Source organism: Lepidochelys kempii, chromosome 8 (assembly GCF_965140285.1).
Source record: "Lepidochelys kempii isolate rLepKem1 chromosome 8, rLepKem1.hap1, whole genome shotgun sequence".
Classification (NCBI taxonomy): Eukaryota; Metazoa; Chordata; order Testudines; family Cheloniidae; genus Lepidochelys; species Lepidochelys kempii.
This window is the reverse complement of record NC_136387.1, coordinates 29,991,075-30,013,505: the sequence shown is the minus strand read 5'-3', so window position 1 is coordinate 30,013,505 and position 22,431 is coordinate 29,991,075. Positions and strand designations below refer to the sequence as shown.

At 39.6% G+C, this 22,431-nt stretch overlaps 1 protein-coding gene across 2 annotated transcripts in view; it reads left to right on the top strand.

The window, feature by feature from the left end:
• The window catches only part of SLIT3 (slit guidance ligand 3), an 801,478-nt gene that overhangs the window by 525,054 nt on the left and 253,993 nt on the right, over nucleotides 1-22,431 (top strand). For both annotated transcript variants that reach the window (XM_073355953.2, XM_073355954.1), the window contains one exon: nucleotides 18,051-18,192. In XM_073355953.2, coding sequence (XP_073212054.1) covers nucleotides 18,051-18,192 — 142 coding nt within the window. The remainder of the gene's footprint in view (nucleotides 1-18,050; nucleotides 18,193-22,431) is intronic.

The following is a 22,431-nucleotide window of genomic DNA, read 5'->3' as shown; positions in this document are numbered from 1 at the left end:
CAGTTGAATGATGGGGAGATAGGATGACTAAGGAGTCCTCTCTGGTTCCCTATCAGGTAACTCTCTTAAGGGTAGCCTGTTTTTTATTTAAAACACAAAACAAACAAAACCACACACAACAAAAAAGCCTGCAGCTATGTAGTCCTGAGAACGCATTCCTTAGCACCCAATTGTAAATGATGTGTGGTGAAATGGAAATCTACAAGAGTTCATCACGGGAAGATTTAGCACAGAATCCTGTTTACTGCCCACTTGTTTAAAAAAAAAAAAAAAGACCAATCCATGTGCACAGTTTGCTGAAGATGCCCCTGATTTATACATTCTAAAGAGCATCTTAAACCTTGGCCCCACTGTTTCACATGTCAACTTCTCTTCCCTGAATTTACAGACTAGTTTAGTCATTGTTTGACTATGAAGTTACTGGATCTTAATATAGAGCAACTTCAGATCAGACCAGTACAAGATGATGCTGCTGTGCAGGCCTTGTCTCACTGTGAATGTACTTTATATAATGATATGAACAACAGTAACAAGCCCTAAAGTGGTGCTAAAAGGCTTCTGTGTTTCATAGTGACAAACTTAGTGCTGGAATACAATGTGCTGCACCATTGTGTTTCAGTATATGTTCAGGGTTTCAGACAGAACTGCTTTATAGCAATGGGCATTTTCTCTTGGGAGAAGAGTGAGATCTTTACATTTCTTCATTTTTTTTGACCACCATATTACGGACTTTGTCAGGATTCTAGATCAAAGCTTGGTATTGATAATTTCAAACTTTGAAGTTGGGGGCTGGGGGGTGGTGCACATGGGGTGGAATTCAAGTAAAAAAGGTCATTTATTTGAACTAGGGAAAATGACTTCAGACTGGTACAGAACACTACCCAAAACCACATTTTTTCATTTCATAGCGAATTTTAAAACTTGAATTAATGAGAATTTAAGGGTCCAACTAAATACTGAATCCTCCATAACAGGGAATGTTTGGAAAACTGAAGAACAAAGAGATGCAATGAGTCACCCAAACTCTCATAGCAAAACTGGAACAAGAACCCAGGTTGTGACATGCCATATCTAGCGCCTGGCATGAAGCACCATGCTACCTTTCTGGCATGGTAAATGCGTATAGCAAGAGAGATGGGCAAGATGCATAAATTCAGAATAAAAGAGCTTGAAGGACTAAGCTTTCAAGCAGGCCTCTCAATTTGCGTACCTAAATTTTACACATGCTAGTTGAATGCTTTGGGCACATTGGGATTTGTTCGTGTAAATGGGTGGTTGGCTCAGGCACGTGTGTGTGTGGAAGATTTGTGTGCAGCAACCTGAAGGCTGGCTTGCAAATATAGCTCAAAAGATGTCTAATCGGCTCTGTAGTACTGAGGACAGCAGAGAAACCTAATTTATATGATCCTGAACAGTGCTGGCTTTAGATGACAAAAATAATTTGGCATCCTGTCTTACCATTGTGGGCCGGGCAGCTTTCCGCATAGTTAACTAGCCCTCTCTTCATCTATCATGAGCCTTCTCTCTGACTGTTAACATAACTTGTCCACTCTTAGTATAACGGTCTTCTCTTCTGCAGCTGCTTCTGTCGGAACTCTGTCTTAATGCTTGAATTAATCTGCAAACACATCTTTTCCCCTGTGAAACTGCTTTATTTAACTCTGCAACACATTTTGAGATAGAGTTGGCGTGCAAGGCACCATACTAAATAGGGTGATTATGCCAATCGATGAAGTACAAATAGTATGACACATTTCTCCTATCTTCCTCCACCACAACTCTCCAACTCCCAACCACATTATGGAAACAAAGAGTAACAAGACACCAAGAAAAGACTTGTCTGTCAGCTGAAATATCAGCTTTGCTTTGATGCAAGGGGACTGTTTATTTTCATATTCTTCTTGGTATCAGGGAAGCAGTTACGGGAGGTGCTTGTTGGTACCTATTTGAGCCTTCCAACCTCTGCTTTAGGTGAAAACCAGATCCCAAGCAATGTTTAGATGTTACACTGTTAAATTATTTTCTCTCTAGCCCCTTAAGGTAGCTGTTCTGTTTCATCTCCCTAAGTCCCCTGACTTAATTCTTACATGAATTTGAGTTGTGGCTCTTTGTTTTTTTTCTCCTACCTGATTTTTGCTCATTCAAGGTGAGTTTAATCTACATACTGATCAGCTACATTGAGTCACAAAGCCTTTTGTCACTCGCTTTAATGCCTTGCAGTCTCAAGCGGTGAGTTTATGAAGCCATACAGTCAGCAAGCAACTGCCTTGATCTTGTCAGTGTCTGGTGGGTGATCCGCTTAATATCCCCATTTTAGATCACAATTTGATTTTTTTTCAAAATATTTTAATAAACCATCCTTAAGTTCTGGAGTTTTTTAAAGTGCATATATGAGGAGAATGAGGAAAGAGACTCAGGAGAAATAAAGTAATATTCATTCAAACTAAACAGTTGAGTGTAAAGCAGTTCCATTATAAGAAAATTGAGCCTATCGTACGATACTGTAATGAACTGGCTAGTATGCTTGTCCCCGTTGCTTCTTGAAGGTCTGAGTGGCCATGGCACGCGGCATAGTGATGACCCTGAACTCCAAGGTTGACACTGGTTTGTTACAATATTATAACAAAAATGTTTACCAGTCACTTGGGATACTTCACAGTGGGCACCATTTAAAGAAATAAAAGGAGGGTAAGAACCAGAGGTATAGGTTTCCAGGGGAGAAATATAAAAGGTGTTGTTTTTTAATGTAAGTGGTACTACCAGTATATAAAATCTCCTTCAATTCATAGCTGATTTTTTTACTTATTTCTTTCAATGCACTCTCCAAAAGGAAATGTAACAATACATAAATTTAAACATTTAATTTTTGAACTGCTTCCTATAGGACAGATTTTCTTTAATGAGCAATGACATTGGAGTTTGAAAGTGGGGAACTTGGTTACCTAAATAATTTTATTTTTCCATTAAGTGGGGGGGGGGTTTCTGCTTCCTGTTCCTTACCCTCTATTCACACACAGCCAAATTTTCCTCTCACATACTTGCAGCAGTATAAATCAGTGGTAATTCAGTTGAAGTTAATTTGAGTTAGACCAGACTAAAACTGGAGTGAGAGGAGAATCAGTCCCAGTGTGTCAAACTTCCAATCTGTTCTGACTAATGCAGCTGACAGTGATTTTAAGGAAACATGGAATTGATTCAAATCTAATTTGGGAATCTAAAGTTCCGAATTCCTATGATAAAACTCTGTGTGAGGTGTAATACGGAGGGTAATGCAGTATCTCTATCCCATTACTGCCTCTTACCACAACACCAAGAGCCAGAAAGGAAAGGTTGTTTGGTGGTTATTAAGAAGAGATCTAGCAGTGCTAAAATCATAGCCATTAATCTCTGGCCAGGGCTTCTAGAATCACTAGACTGATTTAATCATTTTTTTTACTTCATGGAATGTTGTTAAGGAGAAAAACAACAATGAAAAACTAATATAAATAAACACTCCATAGGCTAGATATCATGATAGAACATTCAAAAAATGCCACGAGAAAAGCAGGGGAAAATACTCTGCTTATATTTCATTTATAGAATATAAATATATAGAATCATCTGCTACTTACAGCATGTTATCTGGAGGTACTGATAACTGGTAAAAGTGGTAAACCCCTGAAAAAAAGAAGGAATGTAGATTAAAGACAAATAAAGAGAAGAAGATGAGTGGGGCATCTTATCAAGTGATGCACTTAATTATGCAGGCCTTGCTTCTACTGAGCAGCAACAATAATTTCTGAGGGAGCGGGGAAGATTTTGTCTCCTTCCCCCACCACTGGTTGATCTCAATTCCTGCAGGGATGCGGTGAGCAATGCCCCCTACAACTGTCCAGATTTTAATGGTCATGGGAATCAGGGTTTTTTCTTGGTTTTTTTGGATGTGGTTTTGTGTGTGTGTTTGGTTGGTTGGTTGGTTGGTTTGCAAAGCTTCAGTTCAGGCTGGTTTGCTATCCTCAGTTTACCACTAAATACCAGATCTCAGTATTTTTATCATTTGCCAACTTTTTATCTACTTAACTATTTTCTCCAACTTTTGCCCGTTTGTATGTGAGTGACTTGTGGGTTACATTAGCCAATAATATCGTTTTTGGTCTCTGAGATAGGGTTTTAGCCCCTTTGAGAGCCCCAAGAGTACTGGTAAACATTCTTACACCAGATTCTGGGCAAAACTGCAGGACTTAACACTGTGTTTTTTCAGTTCTCTTAAAGCCTTTTGAGAAAATCAGGATCTGAATCTATTCTTGGTGCCCTTCAGTAACATTTCAAAAGGATTTTCAGCTCCTACTAAACAACTCTTGTCATCAGCAACTTTAACTGAGATCTAGTTTAAAGAAACATTTCAGTGGGTACTATTCTTTCCCAATGGGGCCTTATTTTAGAGGGCCTACCTTTAGGAGACTTAAGGTAGCGTGTTTTGGGGATGCTTGCAGTACTGCTGTCTACACTGAACTTTTCCTCTGGTTAAATGGAGGGCTTCTGTTTCTGGGGCTGTCAGACTCATATTTTTGTGAATGCTAATCCCGCACACAAAAGTTAAGCAACCACCCAGAACTAGTAAAAAGTAAAAGCCACAAAGATAAATTGGGTGGATGCGTGTGTGTGTGTGTGTCAGCATTCTTGAACCTTTTATCATACACCAACACACTTTCAAATACTTAACAGATCAGTAGAGGGTGTTCTTGTTTAGACCTTCTAAAGCATCCCTATTTGCATTCTTATTGCTAATTTTAACAACAGTTGCAGACACACTGTTTTAGAATAAGAAGTCCTGGTTGTGGTTGACCCAGGATGATGATGGAGACTTTTTAAGTTGGGGACTGTGGGGAGACATCACTGGCAAAACCGGGTGTTGATGTGGAGAAGACTTATTTAGCAGGTGGGTAAAATGCTAAATCAGCCAAACCTTCAGACGTGTCAGGTAAACAAACCGGCCCGGCCCGACCCGCCAGGGGCTTTCCCTGAACAAGCGGCGACTCTAGTTTGAGAACCACTGTCCTACTAGAGAAACATATCAGTGCTTATCAAGTAGCTTTCAAATGTCAGTCCCAATGGCCCCGTCGTCTGTTATAAAGGTGACCTGTTTGTTTCAGCTTGTTGTTTTAGCAAGAACATCTTTATCTAGATGATACATTGACATCTGTAGAATAGTCAGCAATCCATTCTGTTACTGCTTAGCCCAAGACTTAGTGAGACCCTGTGTGATAATGCTAAGTTGGGAATCTAGAGTAAAAGGGAGAACTGCAAGATTTCATCTTTGACTTCTAGCCTGAATCAGGATCAGTGCTATAGGTAGGCCACACAGGCAAAGGCCAAAGTGCCTAATTTTTAGGGGAGACTGTTGGGACTGCTCTGCCCAGGTAGCACCACTGGGTAGCAGCAGCCTTGGGCACTAAAGTACTATCACCAGTCCTGGCCTGAATAATTAATTCCCTGTACATTCATGACAGCAGAGTCCTGCCTCTTCTCTGCTGTGGAGGACATTGCACTATATAGTGTGAAACAATAGAAATATTTACTCTAAATACAGCAAAGCCGGTTTCTGTTCAAGAAAGTCAATGTAATCCACAATTGGCTGGCCAAGCTCAGCTTTTGAATGTGCTCACAAGAAGCTAATTGTGAGCCCCATGCATACATCAAGGGCTAAATTTGGTCCAAAGTAGCTCCCATTACTAGCTCTGTTACTACGATTTCTCTGGAGATCATGACTGAAACTTGTCCTTAAACTATAGTCAGATTATGTGGAACGGAGCAGCATCAGAGTACTCCCTCTTATTTATTTCTCTCTGCTTGTTATGTTCACTGATTTTGCCATGGATTTTTTCCCCTTAAGCAGAATTCTGTAAAAGTAGTGTTATTGCTTGTTTAATGATTCTGGATTGAACTATAATCATACAGGAAGTCAGCTTTTGAGCCGTTACTCCAAGAGTGCTAATGTAATTACATTTTTGTCTTGGTGTCTAAGCCTAATGGCTTGTTTTATTACTAATACACTAATAGTATTTCAGTATACAGTGAAAGTGCTACATTTACTTGTGTTCATGGAATGCCATTCTGAAGCTGTAGTTCACTTCCAGTAATATTGCTGAGTAGGGAAGAATGAAATTGGACTTCAAACTCTTGTAAGCATTTGACTTAAGCACATGGGTAGCCTCTTCATTTTTATCTCCTTGACTCCCTTGACTTGACAATCCATTTTCTGCTTGCCATTTGTGTCCTCTGCTGCTTATTTAGAAACCTGTATCTATGCTGTTTAGCAATGCATATGAAATTAGGGAAAATACGTGAAAATTCCAATGCATGTGTGACTGACACACACTGAGTTACAGGGAATCTGTGTCCGCTCTCTCTGAATTTAAATTAGCTTTAAAACTCAAACGGTATTATTGGGACTCGTTTTACTGCTGCCTTTGGTTGAAGTATAGAATGATGCTTGTAGGAAATTGGTGATGTCATAGACTTCTCACTTGGTATGAGCCAAATCCTGCCACCCTGACTCATTCAAATAGTTGCATTGTCTTTAATGGGATTACTCAACACTGATTCCACTGAGAATTCCAGGAACAAGATATGCCCGTTTAAGGCCCTCATCCAGTAGCAGTACCTCCTTTGGACTTGTGTTGTGTTGGAAGGGTACAACAACCCAGACTTATGCAGCACAGGGCAGAATGCTGGAAGTGTAACACTCACAGAAGAGTAAATGCCCCACTTGGCTCATGGATGCTCATAAGGAACTGTCTGTCTGTACTCTCTCTCAGCCAGAAGAGTGCATGCAAGCAAAGCTCAGAATAGTTAAGTTGTAGAAGAGGCAGACTTTGTGAAAGTGATGGATTTTCACAGAAATTCCCAACTGGGTAAGTAGGAGGGAAAAGCCAAGAGTCAAGAAATTGAGAAGACATCCCGTCCGTGTTCATGATGAATGGCTCACCCAGTTCTGTCTGTTTCGCTCTGTACATGGAGGGGAGACATTTCACCATTAGGAAGCAGTGGCCATTCAAAACGAGCAGCATAGTTGTTTTAGGAAAGCAAAGCGAGACAAATTTATTCATTTCAAACTTAGTTAAAATTGTAATACAGATCACGTAGTTGTATTTAACCCAGATACCAGGACTGATATCCCTAACCTTGTGAAAAATACCTTAGAGCCATTTAATTACTCACAAGTGGTCAAGGATCACATTTTCATAATGGATCCAAGCATTTGTTGCACCAATGTACCATTTTGTTTATTAATCAAAAACTTTGCATCCACCAAACTTACAATTATTTTAAACCTGTCATAGCTCTTTACCCAGTAAATTCATCTTGTCAGGTTTATATTCAAGCTAGCAGAACCTCTGAAAAAACAAGAAGCATTTTGTAGGTTTCTATTAAAACAATTGGTTAGGTGAAGCAGGACTAAACTGAAACCTACTTCTGTGTTTAATTAACACGCCGTAACTGGACGTCAGTAGGAATGAGATTTGGTTTATTTATTCATTTCAGAACTTAATTTAAATGCCCCTGGCATTTAAATCATTCATTTATAATCTACAACTGTTCTGTTCTAATTGCAATTTCAGTCTATTGGCTGCTCTTAAAAGGCTAGAAGCCAATGAAATATTTAATTTGAAAACAGGAATTAACTTTTCTCAGTAAACTCCAAGGTCCTAAGTCTCCTCTCTCTCCCTCCATAACCTATGGACTTTGATTCTAAAACAAAATGCTGCAATTTAGCATACAAAATACCGAACACTAAAATGATTAGAACTGCCATTCTGTTTCTTGAGAGATAGATGAGAACTGTCCTTTTTGTCAGCCTGATGACTGATCCAACTGTGCATATTTTGGTACGAAGGGTATTGAGATTTATCTATCTATTTATAGAAAGAGATAGCTGTAGATATAGATATATATAAAAGAATGAAGTGAGTTCTATTATCCATAAAGTTAAATATGCAATTAACTTGGAGAAGCAGAGCTGCAGTATCTCTCTGAGTTGTAGGTAGTAGTGAGAATCCCAGTCATATGGTGACCCCTTCTTGGAGTGCCTTCTTGTGTCAGGCTGGGGCATGACTGGGGCACCTCCCTCAGTTTCTCCTTTCTTCTGGAGTAGGCAGTAACGCCACATAAGGTTTCAGAGTATAAATAGCCATTTGTGGGTTAATTTATTACAAAAAAATCCCAGAACCATAATTCAAATCTCCACAGCATCATCCAAATAATACATGCAGTTTTTCAAGTTCCAGCAATTCATCAGCACCCGAAGCACAGCTCAGGAGTCTCTCGCCATGCTGCAGCTCTCCATTACAGCTCTGCAGTCTCCAATACAGCTCCAGTATTTCTCACCAAGCTCCAGCTCCCAGTTACTGCTCTGGCGTTTCTCATGCCTCACCCCAACCCCTCTAGCTGAGATGTTTCTTTGCCCTTTTTCTTTCCTGTATCGTTCCAGATCTTACCCAGAGATATCAATGAGTTCCCCGCCATCATTCCCCAGCCTTCAGCTCTCCAGCTCAGAGAGCCAGTAGGCATCTCCTTCTGCTGCAGTCAGCCTTCAGCCACCACCCCACACCTCTGCCCCAGCCTTTTTTGGCCCTGCCACTCTGGGCTTGGGAAGTTTATAGGTGGCCCTCCCCCCAACTACCTTCCTGCTTTCTGCTTTCACCATCCTGGTCTGGCTCCACTGCTCACTAAGGAGTTCTCACTTCCCCTCCCTCAGAGTCATCCCTTCCCTGAAGCTCTCAGCCCAGCTCTACTCTTCTTCTGAGCTTTCTCCCTCTCTGGACTTCAGGTTCTGAACTCTCTTACCCTTGGGCTGCTTCCCATTTATAACTCCGAGGGTAGCTCTGCCCTCCTCATTACACCAAACTAGAGAACACCTGGACTGGAACAGGAAAGCTGGGCCCGACAGTACTTTGGGGGTGAGCTAACATGTTATAGCTCTGTATGCCATGGTCATGTGTTTTGGTAACTCTCACCTGGTATGTAGCTTACCAAACTATTAACTGCCACAAGCAGTAGAGCTCTTAAGATGTTAAGAGTAACAAGAAGGGTTTCTACAGCTAAGTTAGCAACAAGAAGAAGGTCAAGGAAAGTGTGGGCCCCTTACTGAATCAGGGAGGCAACCTAGTGACATAGGATGTGGAAAAAGCTAATGTAGTTAATGCTTTTTTTGCCTCTGTCTTCACAAACAAGGTCAGCTCCCAGACTACTGCACTAGGCAGCACAGTATGGAGAGGAGGTGACCAGCCCTTTGTGGAGAAAGAAGTGGTTCAGGACTATTTAGAAAAGCTGGACGAGCACAAGTCTTTGGGGCTGGATGCACTGCATCCAAGGGTGCTAAAGGAGTTGGCGGATGTGATTGCAGAGCCAAATTTGAAAACGCATGGTGATTGGGGGAGGTCCCAGATGACTGGAAAAAGGCTAATGTAGTGCCCATCTTTAAAAAAGGGAAGGAGGAGGATCTGGGGAATGACAAGCCAGTCAGTCTCAGCTCTGGAAAAATCATGGAGCAGGTCCTGAAGGAATCAGTTTTGAAGCACTTAGAGGAGAGGAAAGTGATCAGGAACAGTCAGCATGGATTCACCAAGGGCAAGTCATGCCTGACTAACCTAATTACCTTCTATGACGAGATAACTGGCTCTGTGGATGAGGGGGAAAGCAGTGGATGTGTTATTCCTTGACTTTAGCAAAGCTTTTGATATGGTCTCCCACAGTATTCTTCCCAGCAAGTTAAAGTAGTATGGACTGGATGAATGGACTATAAGGTGGATAGAAAGCTGGCTAGATTGTCGGGCTCAACGGGTAATGATCAATGGCTCCATGTCTAGTTGGCAGCCGGTATCAAGCGGAGTGCCCCAAGGGTCAGTCCTTGGGCTGGTTTTGTTCAATATCTTCATTAATGATCTGGAGGATGGTGTGGATTGCACCCTCAGCAAGTTTGCAGATGACACTAAACTGGGAGGAGTGGTAGATACACTGGAGGGTAGGGATAGGATACAGAGGGACCTAGACAAATTAGAGGATTGGGCCAAAAGAAATCTGATGAGGTTCAACAAGGACAAGTGCAGAGTCCTGCACTAAGGATGGAAGAATCCCATGCACCACTACAGACTGGGGACCGAGAGGCTAGGCAGCAGTTCTGCAGAAAAGGACCTAGGGGTGACAGTGGACGAGAAGCTGGATATGAGTCAACAGTGTGCCCTTGTTGCCAAGAAAGCTAACAGCATTTTGGGCTGTATAACTAGGAATACTGCCAGCAGATCGAGGGACGTGAGGCATTGGTGAGGCCTCATCTGGAGTACCGTGTCCAGTTTTGCGCCCCACACTACAAGAAGGATGTGGAAAAATTGAAAAGAGTCCAGTGAAGGGCAACAAGAATGATTAGGGGACTGGAACACATGACTTATGAGGAGAGGCTGAGGGAACTGGGATTATTTAGTCTACAGAAGAGAGGAATGTGGGGGGATTTGATAGCTGCTTTCAACTACCTGAAAGGGGGTTCCAAAGAGGATGGATCTAGACTGTTCTCAGTGGTAGCAGATGACAGAACAAGGAGTAATGGTCTCAAGTTGCAGTGGGGGAGGTTTAGGTTGGATATTAGGAAAAACTTTTTCACTAGGAGGGTGACGAAGCACTGGAATGTGTTACCTAGGGAGGTGGTGGAATCTCCTTCCTTAGAGGTTTTTAAGGTCAGGCTTGACAAAGCCCTGGCTGGGATGATTTAGTTGGGGATTGGTCCTGCTTTGAGCCGGGGGTTGGACTAGATGACCTCCTGAGGTCCCTTCCAACCCTGATATTCTATGCTTCTATGATTCTAAAATATATTCTCTTGGGAGGTTCTTTTTTTTTTTTGGGGGGGGGGGGGGGGACTTGGGTAACCACAGAAAGCTGGGAAATTCAATGCTTGATCTGAACATCCCTTAGTTTGATGGTGATCTGAACCAGGGGTTTGGTGAATAATTATAAAGATAAATGCCATGTGTGAAAATCAGATCCAGATCTGGATTTCTAGTACTCTAGATTCTAGGGATATTTGGATTTGGACACTTGATTAGTCTTCTTTTTAGTATGGACCTATCTCATCTGGACCACCAGCAGTGAAGATTTCTGATTAAACTCAGTCTTCATGGTGTTTCATTGTCCTGTCAATACTCTTACACCCAAGATTCACATAGACCTGGCATGAAGTAAAAGTAACGCGAACCGTCGTTTAGGTGGAACTATTTAATCCAAATAATTTTTCAGACTCTCTTTACAGTTTGATTAAAGAAACCCTAAGATCAGCAGACGAATGTTGACTGAAATGGTGGTGGAATGTGTAATACAAAGATTAATAAAATTCTGCTGCATATAGAGCAACGTTTGTCTTCTGCCAAAAATAAATAAAAAAACCCAAAACAAAATACAAAAAAAAACCCAACCCCACTCACTTGATTTAAATGATTCTGCAATTTATGCATGAAGTCTTTTTGCTCCAATAAGGTGCTCTGAAAACCGACAGTCAAGATCTGCTGCCACTCATTTAAAAAATGAAGAGCTTATTGACTACAAGAGACCTATAATAGATTTAGATACATGATCAAAAGATAGTCTCACAAAACAGCACAAAAATGTGTGCTGCAACGGGCTGTTGGTCTTAAAAACACGATACAGAGTATATTAAGCCAAACATAGAATAATGATATTATGTTTACAAAAATTTTTTTCTAGTTTCTGGGGGTATTTTTAATTGAATGGGGAAAATTAAACATTGCTATCAAGTATCTAGAATATGGTGGGGGAGGGGGCATGCACAGCCATCCTCCTTCTCTTGCATTTTCATTTATTTGGACATTTTTCTCCCTAATGAAAACTTCTGTATTCTGTATGCTTAAAACCATGATAGTGGTTTTTTTCCTCTCCACTTCTCTGTTACATTTGTACCGAGAATAAAGGCACGGCATCACTTTCCCTCTATTTCATGTCCAGGTAACTCTGTGGTGGGTTAATCTCCATCTAGCCAGAAAACTCTGCTTTGTGCTTCTCAGAAAAGTTCCTCACTCCCTGTGGAAACTTGCTTTGTGGTCCCAATCCATACCCATTGAAGTCAATGGAAGGACTCCCCTTTGTTTTCTGTAGATGTGCAATGAGGACATTTGAATGGAGTGGATCTGAAAGGCTTCATAGAGAACTGAGAGAAAAAGATCCCTTGTTGTTAGTTCTATGAATCTTTACTTTCACAGCTCACTGGCCAGCAGGAATAGTGATAGGAAGTAGCTGCAAGCTTCCCACGCAGAAAAACTTATACCAGAAATCTTCATGATAGTAAGCTGTAATGGGAAAATTAATTAGCACTTTTATTATTGTTGTGGCTTACTTTCCAAGCTGAGAAGGCTTGTGCTTCTGGCTTAACTCTAGCCCCTCATCCTTCCCTAAATGACCCCCTGTTATGTAGATCACCTGGTATGATGTCCTGTTGTGGAATACTGTGTCATACAAAATGATGCATTGAGCTCTGCTGAAGCTTTCTAGGAGATATTGAAGTCAGCTAACTTGTATGTAGTCAATTAAATGCACTATGAGATACAGACACTTGAACACCAACTGGCAATACAAGTACAGATTTTCTGACACCACACTCAAATGAAAAGGGCGTATACTTCTCCTCACATAAACCACAGTGATATATTACAAGGCATATCAGTGCAAACAGCGTTCCCCCCAACCCTCATTACAAGTCCATTCAGAAAGCATACCAGACTTGAATGTTGAAATGTTTGCAGAAAATTTGACCTAACTACCAACTTGTTTTTCTTCATATGGAGCAAACATTTCTCTGAAGTTCTTTTTCTCAATGTGTACGCTTCTGCCTGTCTCTGAAGACTATCAATTACTGCCTCCTATTTTCATGGTCTTGGGTCTGTTTTGGAACATCACAATCAGTGTGGATAGAAAACAAGAAAGGAGAAGAATAGAGTGTGATAGAGTGAATTTTCAGTGTTGAAACATTTTGTTCTGATGGAAAAATAGCTAAGACCTTTGACCCACTATAAAACAAGTAAAAGGAGCTCAGGAAATCTTTAATATGCAAAAGAGATACAGAAATTTATGGGGACACTCAGATATTTTTAGGACACACTTTTAGAGCCTGATGCTTTGCTGGTGTAACTTGGCATAGCTCCATTTACTTTAGAGGAGTTACATTGATTCACAATAGAAGAGGATCATCCCATGTTTTTAAACCAGAAGAAGGGCCAAAGCGGCGTGAACTCTTGTCTTGTCTGGTCTTAAATTTAGATTGTAAACTCTTTGGGACAGGAACCGTCTCTAACTATATGTTTAGATATAATAGTACAATGAGGCCCCAATGTGTTTGAGGTGTTTAGATGTTACTGCAATATAAATAGTTTATTATACACAAAAACTATGTTAAAAGAATATTATTAAGGTTGCAAAGTCAAGCACTCAGAATTTAGGGTATGCCAGAATTAAGGTTGCCTGTGCAACCTTAATTCAGCCCTCTTTTACATGTGCATATGGCACATTCTTTAATTACAGGATCATATGCTACTTTTTCCACAGGACCCCTTTCTCCTTTATTGCACAGAATGCAACTGCTCAGGGGATGAATCAGGACTGTGTAGGAGACTTTGTAAGACCTCTGCCTGTCTCATTTGTTGCATAAGTTTATAGGTAGTGAATGAGGCAGGGAATTGTAGAAAGGGAAAAAGGATGATATCCCAGTTAAAGAACTGGAATATTTCCATGGATAATGGACTCTATCATAGCTTATATCACAGAGTTTCTGTGTGATATTAGTCAAATCACTTAAACAAACTTTTCATGGGTGGACACTTATTGTATGTTCCTCATTTTCTCGGTACTTGAGTTGGGACCCTTTGTCTGACTTACAGAAGTGTTGATTACTCACAGCAGCATCTGAAATCAATGGTGTCTTTGCTTTGAACGTAAAAAGGCAATATATTTTCTAAAAAAATCAGTCCAAGGCAGACACCTGTCATGCAAAACTTTATCCCAAATGATTAATGTTTGACAAAGTTATGAGCAACTGAAAACAGGGTTTTATAAAGTTCAAAGTCCAAAGTTCAGGCAACCTTAATAATAAGCAGTGCTATCTGCTCCACCAATAATGATAATATTCAAAAGTGAAAATTAAATTACAATTATGTAATTCTTTCATCTTAAATAGTCTGATGTGCAAGTAATACTCAGGAAAGGCTAGTTAAAAATTGTCACTGTTCCTTTAAAAAACAAAATGTGAGAAAATGTGAAATACACAGCTGTCTCAGAGGAAATCTCTAAAATAAACCCTACTTTAATTCTGTTGGAATTGAAACCGCTATAAAAGTTGGATGAACACTTTTTTGACTCATTTTTAAGACTCCCATACCTCAAAGTGTAAGTCATTGTTGATATTCTCTCTCCTTCCCTATTTTCTGACGCTTCCTATCCTCATAATATTGACATATCAAAAGAGGGATGACCATCAGATGCAATCTATTTGAGCTAATGGAAATTCAAGCACACAGATACCAATTCTCAGTGGAAGCTCTGACATTTCTCAGACAGAAGGCATGAGTTTGCAGTAATTCTCTGTTCCTTTTGGATGTGTAAGGCCAATCACTAGCAGTTTTCATTTTGCAGCTATTGGGAACTGGATCTACATTTCAAAATCATGACATTTATAGCCATATCAACGTAAACATGTTTCTGATGTGGGATGATAAGGTGCAAGTTACTTACCCCATGCTATTTTTTTTATTCATCATTGAAATTAGGTGATGTTTGTGAGTAGTATGAAGAGGCTTAGGTATTTGCCTCCGTCTCAAATTTGGATAGTGGAGATGTTTGGAGCTGTCTTTCCGCGACTTGTGAACCCATCCAAATCTCACAAAACTTTCCAATATAATATTTATTTGCAATTAGCAGAGCTCTTAACCAGCAGTGTCTAGAAATTATTCTTTCCCAGATGCAAGAGAGCCTCCTGACCCCACTGGTCATTGAAATAATGTTTTGTTGTGTTAAGTGCTGTGTTTTGCAAGATAACTTTTCCAGTTATCTTTAGGTGTTTACACTGCATTCAAATTCTTTTCCCTACAGTGGGCATGTGGGTGTCTGTATATAAACGCATACATATAGGATTGCTGAAAGTTGTAGGCTGCGACACAGTGTTTAAGTTAAGAACATAAGAATGGCCATACTGGGTCAGACCAGAGGTCCATCTAGCCCAGTATCCTGTCTTTTGACAGTGGCCAATGCCAGGTGCCCCAGAGGGAATGAACGGAACAGGTAATCATCACGCGATCCATCCCATCACCCATTCCCAGCTTCTGGCAAACAGAGGCTAGGGACACCATCCGTGTCCATCCGGGCTAATAGCCATTGCTGGACCTATCCTCCATGAACTTATCTAGTTCTTTTTTGAACTCTGTTATAGTCTTGGCCTTCACAACATCCTTTGGCAAAGAGATCCACAGACTGACTGTGCACTGTGTGAAAAATACTTCCCTTTCTTTGTTTTAAACCTGCTGCCTATTAATTTCATTTGGTGACCCCTAGTTCTTGTGTTATGAGAAGAAGTAAATAACACTTCCTTATTTGCTTTCTCCACACCATTCATGATTTTATAGACCTCTACCATATCCCCCCTTAGTCGTCTCTTTTCCAAGCTGCAAAGTCCCAGTCTTATTAATCTCTACTCATATGGCAGCTGTTCCATACCACTAATAATTTTTATTGCTCTTTTCTGAACCTTTTACAATCCCAATATATCTTTTTTGAGATGGGGCAACCATATCTGCACACAGTCAAAGGCTTTCTGAAAATCTAAGTACACTATATCCACTGTACACGCCTTGACTACATGCTTGTTAACACCCTCAAAGAATTCTAGTAGATTGTTGAAGCATGATTTCCCTTTACAAATACCATGTTGACTCTTCCTAAACAAATTATGTCCATCTATGTGTCAGACAATTTCGTTCTTCACCGCAGTTTCAACCAGTTTTCCCAATACTGAAGTCAGGTTTACCAGCCTGTAATTGCCGGGAACACCTCTGGAGCCCTTTTTAAAAATTGGCGTCACATTAGCTATCCTCCAGTTAGGAGGCTTTGCATATTTAAGGTCTTGCTGTTATCTGGATGGCATGAAGAGGTATGTCAAAGGAAGCAGGTTATAATAATGTCTGATATTTGATGAGAACAGAATTTTTCAGACCACCTTGACCATATTGCCAGCTACAGTTCCAATCTCTGGCTTAATATCATACATGTTTCTAATTAAACATAAACCTAAAGAATATAGAGTTTCATTTATGACTTTCCACATGTCATCTGTAATTTGTCATTTGAACACTAAGGAGTTTATTTAGTGTTTTATAACCAGAGGAATGGAATTTGTCTACTGAGCATGTTCTTCTGCTTTTCATCACTTTGTTAATATTTTGTCACTGCCTCTTTGTATCTCATCTAGGATTGGCCAGAAAATAAGAATTAGAAACTGAGCTTTTGACATATGGGTTCATTCCACATGAGAACCAATAGTTAGACCTTTCACATTTTTTCTTGAAAAAACATCAGAGAGAGAGAAAGTGAGACCTGCCCCTGAAAATAGCCAATAGCCCAGTAGTTAGGAATGAGAGAGACCAGGTTCAAGTCCCTATTCTCCCTGATTCAAAGCAGGGACTTGAACCCAGGTCTCCTACATCCCATGAAAGTGCTCGCCCCACTCTCCCGCTCCTCCGTCTCCTCCTCTGCCCCCCCCCCCAGCCCCAGTTTGGATCTGAGAAACTTTCCTGATGAAATATTTATCAAAACAAATATATTTCCATGAAAAGTTTCAGTTTCGATGGATTGGCATTTACTGATGGAAAAAGGTTCCATCAAAAATTGCCAATCAGCCTGGAGGAAGAAGCTGTTTTAATGAAGCCTATGACATTGTAACAGTTATTAGTAAGCTCTGTGCGTTTGGTTATAATGCCAAAAAATGTCTTCCATCTCTATGTAATTTTTGGAAGTTTGACGTAGACCTTTCGATCATTTGTAAAATTTGATAGGCATAAAAACTGTTTTCCACCACACAGATTTTCTCTTTGTGTGTATATATATATATACACACACACCCACTAAGTTATGGACTTGGTGCTAAAATATGTTGTTTGTATGTGTGAATTGTAACATTTAGGTTAAAATTGGAGAAAGTGATAAACTTTTGGAAACTTTAATGAAAGTAAAATTAAACTTGCACTTAATGATTTGTTCAGAATGTATACATCTAGATGTCTCATCTATAAAGCCTGACTCATATGAGTAGTTTCCTTAGCTCCAGTGGGACTACTGGATTGAGTAAAGGTTTGCAGGACAGAGCTCTTAATTTTTATGAGTAATTTTTTCTCTCAATCGATTGCATTACTTCGCATTGTGAAAATTCGTGTACTATCCCCATCCTTTGTAGTTTAATCAGTAATAAAATGGTTCCATCTCATAGCTAGTATGTGCAATCTCAAGAGTTTGCAAATTTCGTAGAAACTGGAGAAGCAAAGACCTACTGGGTCAGCTAGCTTTTTCTAAGCCACTGCAGGATTGTTCCTTCATATACTGTATATTTTGAGCTCATTGTCCTGTCTTTACATAAATGACCCCAGAGATTGAGCTCTCATCATGTTCCTAACAAAATTATTCAGTACTCCAATAGACCTCATTATTTGGAAGTATTCCTGGATCTTCAGCCTTCTTTTTCCAAATTTAGATTCAAATAATAAATGGAAATATGTGGCCAATGTAAAAAAGGTCAGGGAGAACAATAAATTAATAAAATGGAGATGGTGTAATAGTAAAAATGGAAAAATATTCTGTGCATTTTCTCTGAAGTTGACACAATAATACATAAATTTTATCCAAAGGGATTACCATTTATTATGTAAATGGGAATTGAAAATTCACTGACTGCTGTATTTTTCATTGTTAAAATAATAAGTGATCAGTTTGCAAATCTAATCTTGATATTTTTGGTACTGTCTTTTCCTTCTCAGGTTCCCACTCTGAACCTCCATCCTGCAATGCTAATTCCATCACTTGCCCATCCGCTTGCACATGCAGCAACAACATTGTGGACTGTCGAGGCAAGGGCTTAACAGAAATTCCATCTAACCTACCAGAGGGCATTGTGGAAATGTAAGTGCCAGTGTCAACTTACTATTCTCATTCCAAATGTCATTCCAAATCGAGTGCACTTCACTCGTGGAAGGGAGCTGCAAGTTTTAACCATTTAAGATGATAACCATGGCCATTTGCCAGTCGCATTGCCATTATCCCACACATTATTCTATTTTAGGGCTTAATCCAGGTCTTAAATGCAAAATGAGATATTGTGCAACATACCCCTGCCCATCTGAGAACAGGATCAAATACTCATCAAATTCATTTCAATTTGTATTTTTTACCCCCCCCCCCAAAATGGGGTATGGTCACTTTTATCTAGAGGTCAGGAAATGAAAACAGAGCAGCTCCTCTTTTATATTTTCCCTAACAGAGTTATTTTCACATGTCAACTTACCTTGGTGATTTCTCCCAAAATGATGGAAGTATCTCATGTTAGACAGTGAACCTGAGGTGGGGGGCGGGGGTCTTTTCTTTGCTAAAGTCTGACATTAGAACAGATTGTTCAGTTATTTGTTCTATATTTCATTTATCCCAAAACTTTTACACTTATCTCAACACTTTCTTGTATCATCATGTCTTATACTGGTTTTCAGATGTACTTGTTTTTACTAGTTTTATCTGTTACAGCATTTCACAATCTACCATAGTCATGATTAGTGTGAAATAAAACAGAATTGCTTTTGATTGTTCCATAGGGAATGGCGAGCAATTATTTTCCTTCAGAGGTTGTTGTACTGAAGATAGTATCCCTCTTGCAACCAGCTTTAAGAGCCTTAACTTTATGGATTCAATCATATCCATACAGTTATTGTAACAATTCAGCTTTTCATCTCTGCAGAAATATTGCTAGACTGCAAGACTCTCTGGGACAAAGCTTAGCTGCTTCTCTCATTTCTGTGCTGGCCCATTGCAATTTAATATCTGACTCCCAGCAATCTGAGGGTTACAGTTTATCCAAAATGCTCTAACTATAGGTTTTGCTGGTGCTCTAATCTATATGTGCACTCCTCTGTCACTACATTGGTTATTCTTATAATTTAGGTTTCAGCTCAAAATCTGTGTGGTTACTATCTCAGCACATTATAAAGTAGTTCATTATGCGTAATTTAATCAGTTTCCATGTTCTGTGTGGACTTTGCAACTCTCATATTGAAAAAGATATTTTAAACATACAAGTTCATTGAACAAATTTGTTAGATGTAAACAATGCTGTAAAGTTATACTGCCCAGGATAACCTGGGCATGTAAATATATTCACTGGAAATGGAAAAATAGTAACATGCTTGATCACAATTCAAAAACTTGCTTCCCTTAAAAGTTCAGACATGTACAGTCTTCTGTTGGGATTACAGCGTCTTGTACTACATGCCAACTAGGAATCCAAAAAAATTAGAAATGTTCTACCCCTGAAAATTACAGTATAAATTATATCTGAAGTACTAAAAATTAGTCTTGAATTTGCATTCCAAACAATATATACCCTATAGGGATATGGATGTATATATGTAATGTTTTATAACATGATAGATTCAAGAACTGTAGGCATGAACATTTTAAATAATGATATGAAAGATTTGCTGAGGTAATAAGGATGCAGCTATGAGCATCTGTTTGGGAAGTTATATCAGAGTATATGGTTCTAGAGAGTGTGGAAACTACTAATTTCAGAGTGTTGGTGTGCAGAAATAATAGAGGAAGATGTTTTATGTAAAGTTTTATATTGAAGCTGACAGGTAGAGGGCACAGTTGAGTGATTATATGGGACCTGCTGCTGGAAGTTAGTGATCTGTAGGCGGAAGCTATGTTCGTGATTTCCATTAATCTGAAAGCAACAGAGGGAACAAATGATATTAAGAAACATTTGAAAAGAAGGTATCAGTTGGAAGGATCACAGTATCTGAAACACCCTGAAGAATGTGTAAGTAGAAAACAATGAGAAGGGAAATAATAAGAATGGCCATTCTGGGTCAGACCAATGGTTCATCTAGCCCCATATCCTGTCTCTGACAGTGGCCAGTGCCATGTGCCCCCCAGAGGGGAGAACAGAACAGGGTAGTTCTTGAGTGATCCATCCCATATCTATCCCTTTCCTAATGGTTCCTAACATTCTATTAGCTTTTATGACTGCCGCTACACATTGAGCAGATGTTTTCAGAGAGCTGTAACATGAGGTCACCAAGATCTCTTTCTTGAGTGGTAACAGCAAATTTAGACCCCATCATTTTGTATGGATAATTGGGACTGTGTTTATAGATAAGTGTGCATTACTTTGCACCTATCAACACTGAATTGTATCAGGCATTTTGTTGCTCAGTCACCCGATTTTGTGAGATACATTTGTATGTAATTGTTTGTAGTCAGCTTTAAACTTAATTGCCTTGAGTAACTTTTGTATCATCTGAAAATTTTGCCACTTTACTCTTCACTCCCTTTACCAGATGATTTATGAATATGTTGAACAGTACTGGTTCCAGTACAGATCCTTGGGGCACCCCACTATTTACCTCTCTCCATTGTAAAAACTAATAATTTATTCATACCTTTCTTTCAATCAGTTACTGAGTCATGAGATACTCTCATGGGATACTCTCTTATCCCATGATTGTTTACTTTGCTTAAGCGAAGAGGGAGACTTTCTATTCACACTTTTAAAATGTTAGCTCCTTTAGACTTTTTTAAAATTTGTAACTTTTTGATGTTCTTAGGGAATGATCAATTGTCAAGAGAGTGGGGAGGTTAAAGGGGCATACCTTCGTTGTTTATATTTTATTTGAAGATAATCAAGTGGGAGTTCCTACATCAGTACTTGTTCTGTCTCTCTTGTGATGTAGTATTCTGTGCTGGCACAGATGAACGATGATTCTTTGTGGGGAGGCAATGGGTCTGGTGAACTGGGTGGATTAGGGAGTTAAGATAACAGGTCTGGAGGTACTTATTATGATGCTCTAGAGAAGAATTGTAATTCCCATGGGTAGCAGAAGAATCCCCCAGAGAACTTCATATTATATTACTAGTTCTTTTGAGAATGTTCTGCACCAACCCATCATAATGTCTAACATGTATCACTGACATCTTGTTGGATGAAGCTGAAGGCCCAGTTTTGGCATGGTTGATTCTGGTCAAGATCTCCGTAATCTACTAACATCAAATGTAAAGAGGTAGAGGGAATAATTTGTGATAGGTTCATCTTGCTTGATATGTATGTATGTGGACAACCTCAAAGAGGAGGGTTTTTTTAAGGCTCTGACCATTTCCTTTGCCCCAAGGAAAGGACCAGAGTTTATATTTCTATTTTTTTCCCTCTTAACAATAAACCAGTTTAGATGGAGGGTTCCGCAGTTGAAATATTCCAGGTGATGTCTATGCTCCTATTGGAGGCCTCGTGCCTTATTTTCTTTGTGGGTGCCAGCATGAAACATCCGCTTTAATGAGCAGAAATATCTTCCTGGAAATGGACTTCTGGGGTTTTATCCAGAACACTGAAGACGAGACTATCACTGGGTCTGGTTGTGATAGTTCCTATATTTGAGTTACCCCAACTAAGTGGTCTGATAGGAAGGGCTATTTCATACCTCCATCAGCATCAAACCTTGGAGATTCATTAGTTGTTTAGATTTCTGTGGTTTCTGTAATGCTGCGAGCATATGTGAGATATACTCTTGCAACTGGGGTGTTGATCACCTTCCCATCAAGGCTCCATTTTCAGTAGTAAAGGCTACTGTCAACTTCCAGACCTGTATACTTTTTAATTCTTGTACCTGGAAGTTGCCATGGGTTGACTGATCTCCTGGGGATGAAGCAGCTAGAGTCATAGATTGGAGAGGTGCATAATATGAAGTTGCCTGGAGTCTGATCTTATTCTTTGGCCATACATAGGTGTCTCAAATTGGGCATGCTAAGTTTTTAGATACTTTTAACCCCATTCACTCTGTGCCTCGGTTTCCCATCTGTAAAATCTCACATCTCACAATGGTGTTGTAAAAATATATTTGTGTTTGTGAAGCACTCAAAGACTATAGTGATGAGTGCCATGGAAAGGTCCATAAGGAAATTAAAAATTCTGTTTTAAGAGCAGGGCTTGAATAGTGTGCTGTAAATAAGGAATGGAGCCATACACTGTACAAGGGGAAAACAAAATATTGAATAACTGTACATGAAGTGAGCACCATCCATCCTGTGCAATGAATGACACATGGGTCCTCTGAAAAAAATAGTATGTGATTATGTAATTAAAGAATCATCATACTCCAG